This window comes from Lissotriton helveticus, chromosome 3_2 (genome assembly GCF_964261635.1).
Source record: "Lissotriton helveticus chromosome 3_2, aLisHel1.1, whole genome shotgun sequence".
In the NCBI taxonomy this organism is placed as follows: domain Eukaryota; kingdom Metazoa; phylum Chordata; class Amphibia; order Caudata; family Salamandridae; genus Lissotriton; species Lissotriton helveticus.
The window spans coordinates 289,241,204-289,256,486 of record NC_136062.1 but is presented as its reverse complement, the minus strand read 5'-3'; the positions used below and the strand labels follow the sequence as shown (position 1 = coordinate 289,256,486).

Genomic DNA, 15,283 nt, shown 5'->3' with positions numbered 1-15,283 from the left:
ACATGCCACACACATCAGGGCAAGTCCTACCTTTCACATGCACTGTACCCTGCCCACAGAGGTACCTTGAGCCTACCTTAGGGGTGTCTAACATGTAAGAAAAGGGAAGGTTAGAGCCTGGCAAGTGAGTGTACTTGACAGGTCGACATGGCAGTTGACAAACAGCACGCAGGCATTTCAGTGGCAGGCCTGAGACATCCTTTAAGTGCTACTCATGTGGGTGGCACAATTGGTGCTGCAAGCCCACTAGTAGCATTTGGTTTATCAGCTCTGGCATACTTCGTGCACTTTACTAGGGACCTACTAGTAAATCAAATATACCAATCAGCGAGAACCAATCATAATAAGAATTTATATAGAGAGCATATGCACTTTAGCACTGATCAGCAGTGGTAAAGTGTCCAGAGTCAACAACAGCAGGTCAGGAAAAAATGGGAGGAAGAAACAAAAAGTTTGGTGATAGCCCAGCAAAAAGGGCCAAGCCCACCACCTATTTTACGCCTGTTTAGAGCATCATGTATTTTTTATTAAGACTAAAAATCTGCATGCACCTGTTTTGAATAGTGGGTCACTCTACCTCTTAAAAGCCTCTGGGAATTCCTGTAACCACATATGTAACACTAGAGAGAGCAGTACCAAAGTAGATTTCTGCTTGCCGCTTGTATATCACTGTGGACCACTGTAGGGATGACATAGGATGTATACACCCACCCACTCTAGGCCTACCACGTATGAAAGGACCCATGTGCTGAAGTAAACCTACCATCCCAATGGATCTACTGGGAACAGCCACTGTGGCTGGTGAGTTTACGAATTTTTGATTAGTTAGCCACACTAACAACTTATGGTGCTAGTAAGTAGGCTTGAACTCTCTTCTCATTTTAAAAAATATTTTGTGTTTTAGTGAGGTGCGACACCGTTTTCTGAGCTTGGGTGCCGACTAGGTTGGACACCGATACTATTTTATTGTTACTCGAACTGGGAACACTAAGATGGCCGACACTTGAGTGGGATGGGTTTGGCGGATTAGGGACCGTCCTCACTGAAGCCCACCAACTCTGGTATCCGAGCTTGCCACATATGATATAATGGCCTCTTGTCTGCCTCCCTGGTCCATAGACTTCAGCCCCCTTGTCTGCCCAGTGGTTAAACGTGCTAATCCCATGATGTCTCGCCACCCCATGTATTTTTACTACGTGACCGCATGCACTTACTATGTCTTTAACTAATGGGCATTACCACTTTGCCCGGGTGCGGCACACTCTTTGCCTCATAACACCAACCAACTGCCTGTATGGTGTTTCCTGCCACATTGGGTTAAAGCCTTATTTTTACTCCGCCAATATGGCCGATCCTTTAGCCGGTGACCGGGCTGTCTTAATACCGCACTACCCTTGGCCGCAACGTCACACGCGTCCGACGGTGGGAGTGACGTAATGTCGTGGGGACCGACGCCAGCCGCGTGCCGACTAGGTTAAATGGATGCAGGTGCGGCGCAGCAGTATACCGGTTCCCCGGCGAAGGCGTTGGGGTAGAAACCTGATGTTGGTCCCACCGTGGACAGGTGAGCATTGTGGGGAGGTTGGAAGGCTATGCTAACTCCTGGGTCCACCGCGACTAAGTGCGCGCCGTACTCGGTGCCGCCTGGGACTTTCTAGGACTGGGCTGCTGGCGATTGGCCAGACTCACGCTGCTCTCGGCACCAGTTTACAGGGAGTGAACCGGCTCTTTGTGTGGTGCTCGAGGGCCCGTTATCAGGATGGGGGACATGCGGGTGACCAGCCTTAGTGCTGGCTATCCCTATTTCACATTGGGCCCAGCATCTACAGTTAGAGTGGTCGCTGTCCTAAGACTGCGAGTGGCGATTCAGTCACGAGTACTTTGGCGATTGGTCTCCCCTGCACCAGTCTGTACTTTAATTGCACCATGCAACACCAGGGTATTTCTCTGGCTATGCCTGAACCTTTGACAGTTCTAGTCCCTATTCATCAAACAAACAACACCCCCCCCGTGGTTTACCCTTCTATTTTCCACTTCCATACAGGACACCTACAGTGAGGTGTCACTGCCCGGGGGAACCGTTGAAGCGGGCGCTTCCTCTGACTCGGGAGAGTTACTCCTTGACCAACCTGGGCTAACTTTAATTTTAATTTTAATTTCAATCCTTCTGTGTTCCTGATTCCAGTCATCAGGCGTTTTAACTTTTTTACCAGTTATTCACGTTGGATAGGCATACTAACTGCTTCTCCTGATTGACAGTTGTTGTACACACTGTGAGCACATATTGGATGACACTATTGTTCTGTGTTTATGTCATCCTTTCCAGGTTTCAGCCATGGCGGGACCCCGCACGCACTAAATAAGTATTAGGGTGTGCACACCCCTCACCCTGACCTAGTAGTGTAGATAGTTTTGTTTGGTCCTGAAGAAATGCATAGTATCACTTTGAACATAATAGCATGAAACATGTCGACCATTATTATATAGAGTAGGCTTCTGCTTCCCTGGACCCTTGAGCCAGAAAGCAACCACTCTTTTTGTTTTTAGTGAGGTGTGTCACCACTTTATTAAAAATTCGTTGTGGATAACCCAACCTTTTGTAACCACTTATACCCATCTACACCATTCACTTCCTTCCCTAGGGCCCTCACACCCACAGCACCATACGGCAGGAACAAAAGATCTTCGCAAAAGAGGCCCTTTATGGGTGCCCGTCGGGTATTGCACCGCCGACCCGACAAGGAGCAAGCCCATATGATGAAGCATGACAACTAGCTTGCTGGGTGTGTGAGGACTCTAGTCCCGAAAAGGAGGATCCCCCTCTTGTGTGCCTTCACTCACTTCGGTTTCAACTGTCTAATGGGTTGTTATCCAGGGGACCACTGTGCCCTCGCAGGCGGTCGCTCCCTCCACGCTGCTCTGCCGCTCGCTCGCCTGCCTGCCTGCTGACTCAGCTGCTGCCTGGCCGCTCCCTTGATTGCTGAGACCTCCGCTCACCTCCCCCACGCCGCTGCCCTCCGCATCTTCCTCGGGCTCGCCTTCTGCCCGCAGCTTGCCGCCTCTGCCCCCGCTCCTCACCGGCCCCGCTGCCCCGGTCACCTCCGTGCTTCCCGCCGCCGCTGACCCGGAGCTCCGCCTCCCCTCCTCTCCCATTGGTCCTCCCGCCTCCCGGCCGACCCTCCCTCACGGCTCCTACTTATGACGCCCCCTCAGCGACCGCACAGCGGACACGCGCAGCGGGAGCACCGAATGAGCGCCGAAGGTGCGCCAAAGGTAAGCCCGTCTGCGCCCGTCCGCGCCTGGACCGCGCCCAGCGCTAGGACCCCTGGCCCCCGCAGACCCCAGCCCACCCGCCGGACCTACGACGCCACCGAACTCTACGCACTCAACGCCGGAAGAACACCGGGATGCTACCAAGCCACCCCGAGACGCACCCACGGACCCTTCTGCTGCAACTCCTGCAAGTTCACCGGCATCCAGAACTCCACTACACCAGCACCGACCAAGACCAAGACGAGCAACAGCCAAAGCCACCTGAAATGCATCTTGCTCAACACCCGCTCCGTCCACAGACACGCCATCGAGATTTGGAACCTGCTCGACTCCACAGCCCCAGACGTCGCCTTCTTCACGGAAACCTGGATGAACGCCTCTTCAGCGCCCGACATCGCCATCGCCATCCCAGACGGCTACAAGATCATCCGAAGGGACCGCATCAACAACACAGGAGGAGGCATCGCCATCATCCACAGGAACACCATCCGCATCACGACCAACACCGACGACACCCTCGCACCCGCCGAGCACCTTCACTTCCAGGTCCACATCAACCCCAAGACCACCCTCAGAGGCACCCTCATCTACAGACCCCCGGGACCACGCACACAATTCAGCGAGGACATCGCCGACTTCATCACCCCGCACGCCCTTCCCTCCGCTGACTACATCCTCCTCGGGGACCTCAACTTCCACCTGGAGAACAACAACGACCGCAACACCACCACCCTGCTGGACAACCTCGCAAACCTGGGACTCAAGCAGCTGGTGACCACCCCCACCCACTACGCCGGACACACACTCGACCCCGTCTTCTCATCCAGCAAGGACATCGCCTTCAGCCATGCCACCGGACTCCACTGGACGGACCACAGCTGCGTCCACTTCAGCTTCAGAAGGACCACGATCCACCACCACCAGCAACAGGTTGCACGCAGAAGCTGGAACAAGATCACAGCCGACCAACTCGCGACCTCCCTGAGCATGAACCCCCCCACCAGCACACCGAACCCAAGCCAGGCGGCCACCAACCTCACCAAGTGGATCAGCAACTGCACAGACGACCTCGCCCCCCTGAGGACCCCGCCTAGCAGACCCGGCAGCAAGAAAGCCCCATGGTTCACCGACGAACTCAAGAACTCCAAGAAGAACTGCCGAGCCCTCGAGAGAACCTGGCGCAGAGACCCAACTCCGGACAACATGGCGGCCCTCAAGCTCGCCACCCGAAAGCACCACCAACTCATCCGCGCCACCAAGAAAACCGCATTCAAGGAACGACTGGACAACAACGCACACAACAGCAAGGAACTCTTCAACATCGTCAAAGAGCTCCCCAACCCCAACGCCGGAAACAACGACATCACCCCTTCGCAAGACCTCTGCAACTCCCTCGCCTCCTACTTCCACAACAAGATCGCGGACATACACTACAGCTTCAGCACTCAACCGACGCACGCCACGACCGAACCCCCGCCCCCCACCACCACCCTCCGCGCCTGGACTCCGATCAACACCGAAGACACCGTCCGCACGATGAACTCCATCCCCTCCGGATCTCCGACCGACCCCTGCCCTCACCACGTCTTCAACAAGGCCGACGCTGTCATCGCACCCCACCTGCGGGACATCATCAACACCTCCTTCAACACCTCTACCTTCCCGGAGAGCTGGAAGCACGCCGAACTCAGCGCCCTACTCAAGAAGCCATCAGCCGACCCCACCGACCTCAAGAACTACCGCCCCATCTCGCTGCTCCCGTTTCCGGCTAAAGTCATCGAGAAGACCGTCAACAAGCAGCTGGCCGCCTTCCTCGAGACGAACGGATCCCTCGACCCCTCGCAGTCTGGCTTCCGGGCAAACCACAGCACCGAGACCGCCCTGATCGCAGCCACCGATGACATCCGTGCCCTGCTCGACAACGGAGAAACAGCGGCCCTCATCCTCCTAGACCTCTCCGCGGCCTTCGACACTGTCTGCCACCGTACCCTAGTACAGCGCCTCAGCAACGTCGGAGTCCAGGAGAAGGCACTGGAGTGGATCACCTCCTTCCTCGCCGGAAGGACACAGAGAGTCCGCCTTCCTCCGTTCAGATCGAAAGCCACCGAAGTCATCTGCGGCGTCCCTCAGGGCTCCTCGCTCAGTCCAACCCTCTTCAACGTCTACATGGGCCCCCTCTCAGACATCGCACGCCAGCACAACCTCAACATCATCTCCTACGCCGACGACACCCAGCTGATCCTCTCCCTCACCAACGAGCCCGCCACCGCCAGAGACAACCTACACGAAGGGATGAAAGAGGTGGCCGAATGGATGAAGAACAGCCGCCTGAAACTGAACTCGGACAAGACAGAAGTCCTCATCCTGGGATCCTCACCCTCCGCCTGGGACGACTCCTGGTGGCCCCCCGCCCTGGGCAGCGCACCCCAACCAACAGACCACGCACGCAACCTGGGCTTCATCCTGGACTCCTCCCTCTCCATGACCAGACAAGTCAACGCCGTCTCCTCGTCGTGTTTCAACATCCTGCGCATGCTACGCAAGATCTTCCGGTGGATCCCCACCGAGACCAGGAAGACGGTCACCCAGGCCCTCGTCACCAGCCGTCTGGACTACGGCAACTCCCTCTACGCCGGAACCACCACCAAGCTCCAGAAGAGACTTCAGCGGATCCAGAACGCCTCAGCACGTCTCATCCTGGACATCCCCCGTCGCAGCCACATCTCCGGACACCTGAGAGACCTGCACTGGCTCCCGGTCAACAAGAGAATCACCTTCCGACTCCTCACCCACGCACACAAAGCCCTACACAACCAAGGCCCGGGATACCTCAACAGCCGCCTCAACTTCTACGCTCCCAAACGCCAGCTTCGATCAAACGGCCACGCCCTCGCCCTCGCCGCCGTCCCCCGCATCCGAAGAGCCACCACAGGAGGACGGTCCTTCTCCTACCTCGCCGCCAAGACATGGAACTCCCTCCCGACCCACCTCCGCCTGACCCAGGACCACCTCGCCTTCAGGAAGCAACTCAAGACCTGGCTGTTCGAGCAGTAGCGGACCCCCCTTCCCTAGCACCTTGAGACCCTTTGGGTGAGTAGTGCGCTATATAAATGCTGTGATTGATTGAACTGCGTACTCTCTTTTTTGATATACTGTTGTCAGGGCACATACACTGGACCCGGTTAACAAAGCCCTCCTTGTCCCTCCTTTTGTTAAAATGCTTGCCGCTTGTCTCTTTCTAGCTCCTCCATTCCCTTACCCGTCCAGTAACTCTTAGCACAGTCATCAATGCATAGTCAGGAGTGAGTCGTATTGTCATTAGAACGCTCAAAACCTGGCAAGCGATTAATTTGACTATTTTCTTAGCACTCAGTTGGAAAAGTTAGCTATTTTGAGCAAAATATTTGCCCCTTTACGCTAGCCTGTGACTTGAAACTAAATCCATTGTTCCTGCACTTTGGCCTCTTTGATTGAGGGTAGGTTAAGTAACCCTTAAACTAAAGGAGGCAAAATATCAGCTGTCACTTTTGCGGATACAGACTTGAAAACCTTGCTCACGTCACTTAATGTTGCTCTTTATTACCTATTAATGCTCTATTTATTACCGTCCCTTCAATGACTGGATCATCACAACTACCAGGGCACAATTTTTCACTTTTTTTAATTGTTCGTACAGCCCACTAATAACTGGGTTAGTCAAAATGATGAAGACTATAACAAGCAAACAGAATTACGAGAATAAAACGATTTAATGTTTTCATACAACCCGCATTACAGCCAAAAGCTAAGGATGATCAAGAGAGTTTGCTACCGTTTGACTTGGCCCTCTCTGCAGGGTAAACCCCCAAACATTTTGTATTCTCCCTTTCCTGTTTTCGGAATTTCTCTCTGCTACATGTTATTTAACTTTTTATTTTGTACGTACTGATATGGTTTTAGTTGACTACCAATAAAACGTTTCACGTATTCAGGCAAATTGTATCATCCTTTGTGCATAATAATTTGACTTGTGCTTGATGTTTCTTTGGATGGGTTTAGCTGAGTATCAAATTTACAGGTTTTATGCAGACCTAAACAGGGTTCCGTTGGCTGTTGCACAGATGATGTAATGTTAGTTGAACTCATTGGTTACTACTTAACTACAACTTCCTCAACGCAAGCACAGGCGGATCCACATTCCCTAAGACGCTACCCTCAGCAACTAGACCTGCAGAGGCAGTCGTCCAACTGTCTCTATTCTGCCTGAAACACCATGCCATAAATTATGTTTTTTCATACACTTTTTCTGACTATTTAACAGTACCTCAGTTCTGTATACTGTATTGTATGAAGACTATCCTGTCTCATATAAATCCCCCTATGTACTTTGAGTAACTTACTCACATAATAAGTAAAGCACTCTGATACCTTGCTTTGTGTATAACATGTGTGACTATTTAACACTATCTCAATTCTGGATTGTCTGTACTTTCTTTACTTTACTGTTCTGTCCAATATAAATCCCCACATGTACGTCGAGTAAATGAACTCACATAATATGTAAAGTGCTCTGATATCTTTGGCTCTGGCCAAAACTTTATAAAATAAAAAAAAATCCCAATAGACTCCTGCAAAATATACCCACTTCAATATGTGGCAAATATCTAGACATGAGCTGAGTGAGTCCTGCTGGCATTATGGTTGTATAAACACAGCAAAAAATTGCCCCGCCACCTACATTTAAATCCACATTTACGGAAAGTTGAAACAGCCAAATGTCGGTGTCAACTGGGTATTTTTATTTATCCCAACATATTTCAAAAAGTTAGACAAAGTTTGTCAAGAACAGGACATTGTAAACAAACAAAGACATATTTACAATACAGATTTCAACCGAAGTCGTTATATTTTCCTGTGCACAAATGTATTACAAACTACACGGCATAGTTAGACATAAAATGAAAAACAATCTAAAGCAAACAGAAAAATTGATTGAACATGTACAACATTAAATGGTAAACTAAATTCTTATAAATAGAAAAAGTAAGTAAAGTGAGTGAAAATTTGAAAGGAAAAGGGGAAAATTAGAAAAGGAGCAACGTGAATTTGTGAATCTTTTACAACCAGCCTGTGCTGGTATCAAAAAATGAATCGTGAATAATCCTTTCTAATTGGCCAACGCGTTTCGAATCCAGGTAGTTATGTCCCGGAATCTCATCAGGGCACAATTAGTCTGTCATTATAGAATGGAAACGAATTCAAAGGAGATAGCACAAGAAATCTTAAGCTTGGAGTACTCGGTTTTGCAGACTGTGAGTGCAGGTTTAGGGGTGCTTGGAAGGTACTCCAGGGCGGGGGCCACCGTCCAAAATTACTTTAAATGGAGCTGGCGGCTGCCGCTGTGTGGAAGTTAAATTCCTTGGGGGCTTCGAGTGAATTGTGGCCGGAGACGCTTCTTAGAACGGGGTCAGTGCGTGAAAAACTCTCGTGGTTTCTTTTTTCTTTAATCGGCGCATGGTTCAAAAATATGTTCGGTATCCGCTCTGTCCAACCCAGACAGACTAATTGTGCCCTGATGAGATTCCGGGACATAACTACCTGGATTCGAAACGCGTCGGCCAATTAGAAAGGATTATTCACGATTCATGTTTTGATACCAGCACAGGCTGGTTGTAAAAGATTCACAAATTCACGTTGCTCCTTTTCTAATTTTCCCCTTTTCCTTTCAAATTTTCACTCACTTTACTTACTTTTTCTATTTATAAGAATTTAGTTTACCATTTAATGTTGTACATGTTCAATCAATTTTTCTGTTTGCTTTAGATTGTTTTTCATTTTATGTCTAACTATGCTGTGTAGTTTGTAATACATTTGTGCACAGGAAAATATAACGACTTCGGTTGAAATCTGTATTGTAAATATGTCTTTGTTTGTTTACAATGTCCTGTTCTTGACAAACTTTGTCTAACTTTTTGAAATATGTTGGGATAAATAAAAATACCCAGTTGACACCGACATTTGGCGTGTTCAACTTTCCGTAAATGTGGATTTAAACGTAGGTGGCGGGGCAATTTTTTGCTGTGTTTATTCAAATTAAGGCCCAGCCTCCCCACCTGTCCTTTTTGGGTCTGGCTCCTCTTGTGTTTCTGGCATTATGGTTGTAGCATTGCTTTGTTGGTACCCAAAGTTCTGATTAGGCAGAAACAAAACATAGTAGTTACCTGTCGCAATTTATGGTTCAACACATGGAAGCAAATTTTGAACTCAATGTATGCACTGTGACCAATTAATTCATTTAACTGTACATATCTTTTGGTTTTTGTTCTCATAGCTCCACAGGTGATCCGTAAGATAAGAGCAGAACAGTTTTCTGATGCCTCAGGAAATCTGAAACTTTGGTGCCAATTCTTCAATGTTTTAAGTGACTCAACAATATCATGGTTTAAAGATGAATATCCAGTTGCAGAAGCAAGCAGATGGTAATCAAAAAATCGTTTGTGGTTTGAGATGTGCATGTTTTTTTCTAACACACATGCATCACTAACACACAAACACTTGGTAGCGCCTGCAGTAACACAAACATGTATATCACCGATTATCGAATGGAGGGGAGGAAGGGTTAGGTATGGCTTGGTGGAAGGCAGAAGACCAGAATGTATTTGGGCTATCTTGACTAGATGAAATGACACATTGCAATATCTGCTTTGCTTACCATGTGTTCTCCTGAGTTCTGTTTCTTTGAGGGACACTTGGGCATGGTCCTAGGGTATCTTAACTCACTAAGAGGGGAGGAGAGGGTCGGCTGGAGAGGGAGTTTGAGTGTATGTGGGACAAAATATTACCGTTAAGTGTATATAGTGTTGGACTTGACCCTTCTGGCCGGTTCACCCCTAAACTTTTTGCTTTTAATGGTGACCTGGTGATGGTGATTTTTGGGTTCTGCGCACTTTCACTGTGTCCCAGTGGGAAGTGCGTGCGCACTATGAGTGCATGTGATGAGATAGGCCTGCCCTCCCATAGGAATGCATGGGGAATGTATGTGTCCCTGGTAGTTCCTGATGCGTGGGGTGTACAGGCTCGAGTTTGGTATGTGCGAACTCGTGAGATTGAATGCTTCGCAATGATGTATGTGGCATGATTGTGTCGTGTGTGGAAGTGCCAGTTCTAGGAGTTGGCATATTAGTGTAAAATGTGTCTGGCGTGTGATTGGCTGGAGCTAGCTGGGATGCCAGGCTCCATGAATCATGATGGGTCTGCCCGGTGGTGAGTGTGGAGATTAGCATGCTGATGGCTGGGGAGGAGTGCACCTGTGTCCTGAATGGGGCTGGGCTTTCCCCACACAATGCTGGCTCCGCCCCCTGTGGTGCGTCTAACGACCCTAGCCTGCCTAGTGAATAGAGTGAGGGGCTGAGCCCATCAAGGGTGCTCCCAAATCAGCTGCAACTGGTTTCTTCCCCACCCTGCACCTACAGACAAAGGATTTACTAGTATAAGAAGGGGCTGTGTCCCCTTACAAGTTGTGCTGTTCTGTTCTGTTCCAGGATCCTGCCTGAGGGGGCTGCTGCTGTTGCTGGGGCCAGGAGGACCGCCACTTGGATTGTCTCCCTGCCTGGAGACCCAGTGAGCTGGCTCTGGGCCCAGCCTTGCCCCCCCTGCCTGCATTCCAAGGACTTGTTGCTGCAACTTGAAGCCCACAGCGCGGGGAGAGCGCTGTAATTACCCCCCTAGTGCTGGAAGCGCTTCATTTTCACATATAGCGCTAGGAGCGCTTTATTTTCGTTCTAGCGCCGGGGAGCGCTTTATTGGTGAAAGCCGGTGCCCACCCGGCATTTGCCCCATTCTTGGCCGATCTTGGAGCCCCCTGGCAGGTGCCCACCCTTCCAGGGACATTGCCGCCCAAGCGAGTGCCCACCTCGCTTTTATTGGTGAAATCCCGGGAGGCTACTCCGGATTGCGGCAAAAAGAAGTTCACCTCTGCCTCAGCAGCGCGACCCGGAGCCTGGGGGCTCGTCTGCAGGGCTGCCATTGGCTGTCCCGCCAGCCTACCGAGAGCTAGCCTTGCCGGAAGGTTGCCCGGCAACCAGGACTCTCGCGGCCCCTTCGCGAGCGAGGCCGCCATTTTCAGAAGACAGCCGCATCCTGACTGGGGCTCCCGAGGACGAGGGAGCGCCCTGCCTGCTGCCGGGAAGAAGGAGAGCCGCCGCAACGCAAGAGGCCTGGTGAGTGTGGGTATCTTGACTCAGGGGCATTGCTAGTTTCCCCTGAGTCCCGCAAGGCCCCAACGACGGCCGCATTCGTGTAGAGAGCCCACGAGGCTCTTGGAGGCATTCCCGATTCCCGAGTCCCCCAAAGGGGGGGGGGGGCTCCACCGACGGCACCAGGAATTGGCTCAAGCCCACGAGGCTCCAGGCGGACCCCTTGTTTAGAGCCCAGAGAGGCTCTTGAGCGCCGCATTTGTCCCGAGGCCCCAGTGGGCCGTTTGCGATCCCGAGTCCCCAGAGGGGGGACTCCAACGGCCGATGGGCATTGTGTTGCGAGCCCTGAGAGGCTATCGTGGGGGCATAGTTGGTTCATTAGAGCCCAGAGAGGCTCAGTGGCATTTTGTTGTGCAAAGAGCCCAGAGAGGCTCAAAGGGGCCAGTCATTTGTTTAGAGCCCTGAGAGGCTCAGGGGGACAATTTATTTCTTCAGAGCCTGCGAGGCTCCCACGTTGGCCCCAGCGTTGTTTGCACCAGTTGCCCAGCACTTTGTGGGAAACTGCCACGTTTAGGCTTGTGTTCTTGGCTGCCTGTGCAGCCTGCCTGACATTTGGGACACAGGGCGTCCTAGCCCTAGAGAGGCCAGTTGACTGCCACAGGTTGTGGCTAATGTGATTCTGGCGCATTTATGATTTATGTGCCAATGTGATTACTGCGCAATTGTTCTTTTGCTACACCTCTGAATGTTTTTAGGCATCATGTGTTTTCCTTCCCTGCACCTCTGAATGTGTTGTTTATGCATCATGTGCCTTGTTCTTTACACCTCTGAATGTATGTTATGCATCATGTGTTATGTGCTTGTACACCTACAGGTATTGTGATACTTAAGGTGGTTGTTCTCCTAGTACAGGTGGTGCTAGTGAGGTCCTGGTTACCAGTAGTGACTGGTTGTGTGCTATTTCTTGCTACAGTGATTTACTATGCTATGTTCTAAGTGAAATTCTAACAGTATTTCAAGTTCTAAAAGTGCTGATTCCTGACAGTGGTCCAGGTGGCCCTGTCTTGTACATAACCCCTGTAAATTCTGCCTGTGCCTGTTGGCACATTGTAAAGTGTGTGTTTTTATCTAATGTGTTTTGGTGTAATACAAAGGCTATTTTTATATATAACCTTGTGTGGAGTTTCCTTTGTGGTGGGCCTTGGGTGTTGTTGCTGGGGTGCGTGCGCAAACACTTAACTCACATCGCCTCCGAGTTTAGCCTTACTGCTCGTGCTACGTTACCAAGGGGGTGAGCAGGGGTTATCTTGGCGTGTAACTCCCTTGCCCTGACGTGGAAGTGGTGGTCTCTGACTGACTTTGGCGCAAGCCCTGGCCAGACAGGGATCCCATTTCTAACATTGGTGGCAACGGTGGGATCCGGATTTGTGTTTGCGTTGTACCACAGTGGCAACTGGCCACACTACAAAACTCTGCATTTTAGATAATCACATTTTAGCGGATTATTGTTTTTGAAGTTCCATTATTTTCTTCTCCTGAAGGTATCATTGTGCAATAGTGTCAAGTACATTTGTCCCCCGCCCTGCGCCCAGAGTCGGTACCTGTGTCATGTGTGGTCAGGTTGAGGAATCAGGGGTGGTAGAAACTGCCTTACCAGTCCGAGGGGAGGGTTCTGTGTGGATGAATGGTGTGTGGCACTAGACAAGTGAGTGTGAGTTCTCTGGGATAGAGAGCTTGCTGAATCCTTTGTGAATTGTGTACCCCTGTGTTAAGCTCAGACCCTTAGGTTCCCTGTGTAATCTTGTCTCTGTAACGTCCTGCCAAGATGGAGCCTGTTTTTGATCTCTGTGATCTAGTTTGGTACAATATGCAGGAGTTGGAAAGGTTCTGTAGAGAGAGAGACATAGGGGTGGATGGGTCAGATGCTAAGTACGAACTTAGGAACTACCTGGTCCAATGGTGTAAGGAACAAAGGGATCTTGAGCGCAATGAGGAAAGGGCCTGGGCCTCACACCAGGAGGGTGATGGGTCTGTGGGGAGCCCTGAAGATTCAGAAGAGGAGGGTGAAGATGTCAGTACCTGGATGCCAGTAGAGAGTGAAGACCCCATAGGTAGGGAGTCCCTTGCTGGGTCCAGCGCAGGAGGCAGCGCCTCATCCCTTTCCCTGTCCCCAGAGGAGTGGGAAGATAGGAGGAGATAAAGGGAGCACCAGCTGGCTTTAGAAAAGCTCAGGTTAGAGCATGCCCAGGCTATGGCACAGCTGGGCGTTAGAAAGCAGCAGCTAGAGACCGAGAGGGTCTTAGCGCAAGAAAGGATAGAGGAGGCTGAGAGGGCCTCCACCAGAGGCAAAGTAGCTCTGGAGGGTAGACTATCCCCTGCGCGCAGTTTTAATTTTCTGAACTCCCCAGGGCGGGTTGAGTCCAGTGGTGGCAGCTATATAGGCATTAGTGCAAGAAGTCCCACTCCCAGTTCCCAGAGTATGGTACCTGTTTCCCATGAGGAGGAGTATAGGTTGAAATTCAGGGGCAGTAGGAAACTGTCTCACCAGTCTTGGGAGGAGTTTGAGGATGAATGTTGTGGAGCACTGTGGACTTGGGTAGAGGTTCACACTGACTCTGATTTTGACACCCTGCTTAATATGGTTCAAAAAGAGCAGGTGCTCAGTTATTGTCCACCAGGGTTGTGCCAACACCTGTTGGGGTGTGGATTTTCTGACGCATGTGAGTTTGCAGATGAAGCAGACCGCTGGGAGAGTGCTAGAGGTTCTCTAGAGTCATTAGGGAGTGACTCCAAAAGTAGTGGTTCATGTATCTTCCAGCCCAGCGTGGTGGAAGAGGCTCAGTGTAGCCCAGCTAGGTCCCAGGATAGCAAGGAGGGTGTAGCGGCTCACTGCCTGCCTCAGTGGAGCAGGAGTGAGGGGGAGACCGAGGGTCCCCAGACGCCCAAAGCCCTGCCTCAGGACTTGGATGTTTTCTTGAGGGAACACCAGGTTGGGGACCTAGGCTGTCCTGTTAGTCCATTTGAGGAAGATCTCCTAGTGTCTCGGGAACCTGGAGCATCTGTAACTAGAGCTCCAGGGGTTCCAGTGTCCAGCAGTGCTACTCCAGGAGGGAGTGCACAGAAGTCCGAAGTGAGGAGTGATTGGGGGATGAGTTTCCCAGTGGATGCACCAGTGGACCAGGGACTAGCCAGTTGGGCTAGATCTTCTAGGGGGGACCCGGGTGGCGCCACTTCTGGTCTGGGGGATCTTCGCGCACTGTCACGGGGGACAGGGGACGGGAGATCTGCGCCAGACAGACAGTAACACAACATATGTGTCATTTGTTAGCCTCAGGGGTATGGTGTGTGAATCCCCAGAAGTCCTAGAGTGCCAGGCAATTGTTCCACCAAAGGTTTTAGACCAGAGGTTGGGAGGCCAGGTTCAGGATCAGCCTGACCGGAAGGGTAGGATGACTGTAACCAGTGTCCTGACCCGTTCTTCTTCCAGAGGAACCTCTCCTGGAAGGGGGTGCAGAGCGTGGGTGTGCCCACCTCTGACCCCAGTGCAACCTGAGGGGTTAAACCCTGGGTTGGAATGGCGTTCTAGGTGTATCCCTCGCCGGAGGAGGAGGAACCCTAGGAGAAGAGGTAAGGGGAGGAGAGCCTTCCCTGAGACTCCTGGTCCGCCTGAGGTTGTAGACCCTAGGCTGGAGAACCAGTGGCAGTCTAGTCCTGTCTTGCAGACAGGAAGAGTGGAGAATGGCTACTATGTGCCAGGGGTTACTACCCCCCACTCTGTGAATAGGCAAGGACCGGTGGCACCTGGGTGGCCCAGGGCCTGGTCCTGGCCGCGGACA

At 51.3% G+C, this 15,283-nt stretch overlaps 1 protein-coding gene across 4 annotated transcripts in view; it reads left to right on the top strand.

Annotated features, from left to right (window-relative positions):
• The window catches only part of ALPK3 (alpha kinase 3), a 1,275,893-nt gene that overhangs the window by 855,284 nt on the left and 405,326 nt on the right, over window positions 1–15,283 (top strand). For all 4 annotated transcript variants that reach the window (XM_078685238.1, XM_078685241.1, XM_078685239.1 and 1 more), the window contains one exon: window positions 9,584–9,731. In XM_078685238.1, the coding sequence (XP_078541364.1) occupies window positions 9,584–9,731 (148 nt within the window). The remainder of the gene's footprint in view (window positions 1–9,583; window positions 9,732–15,283) is intronic.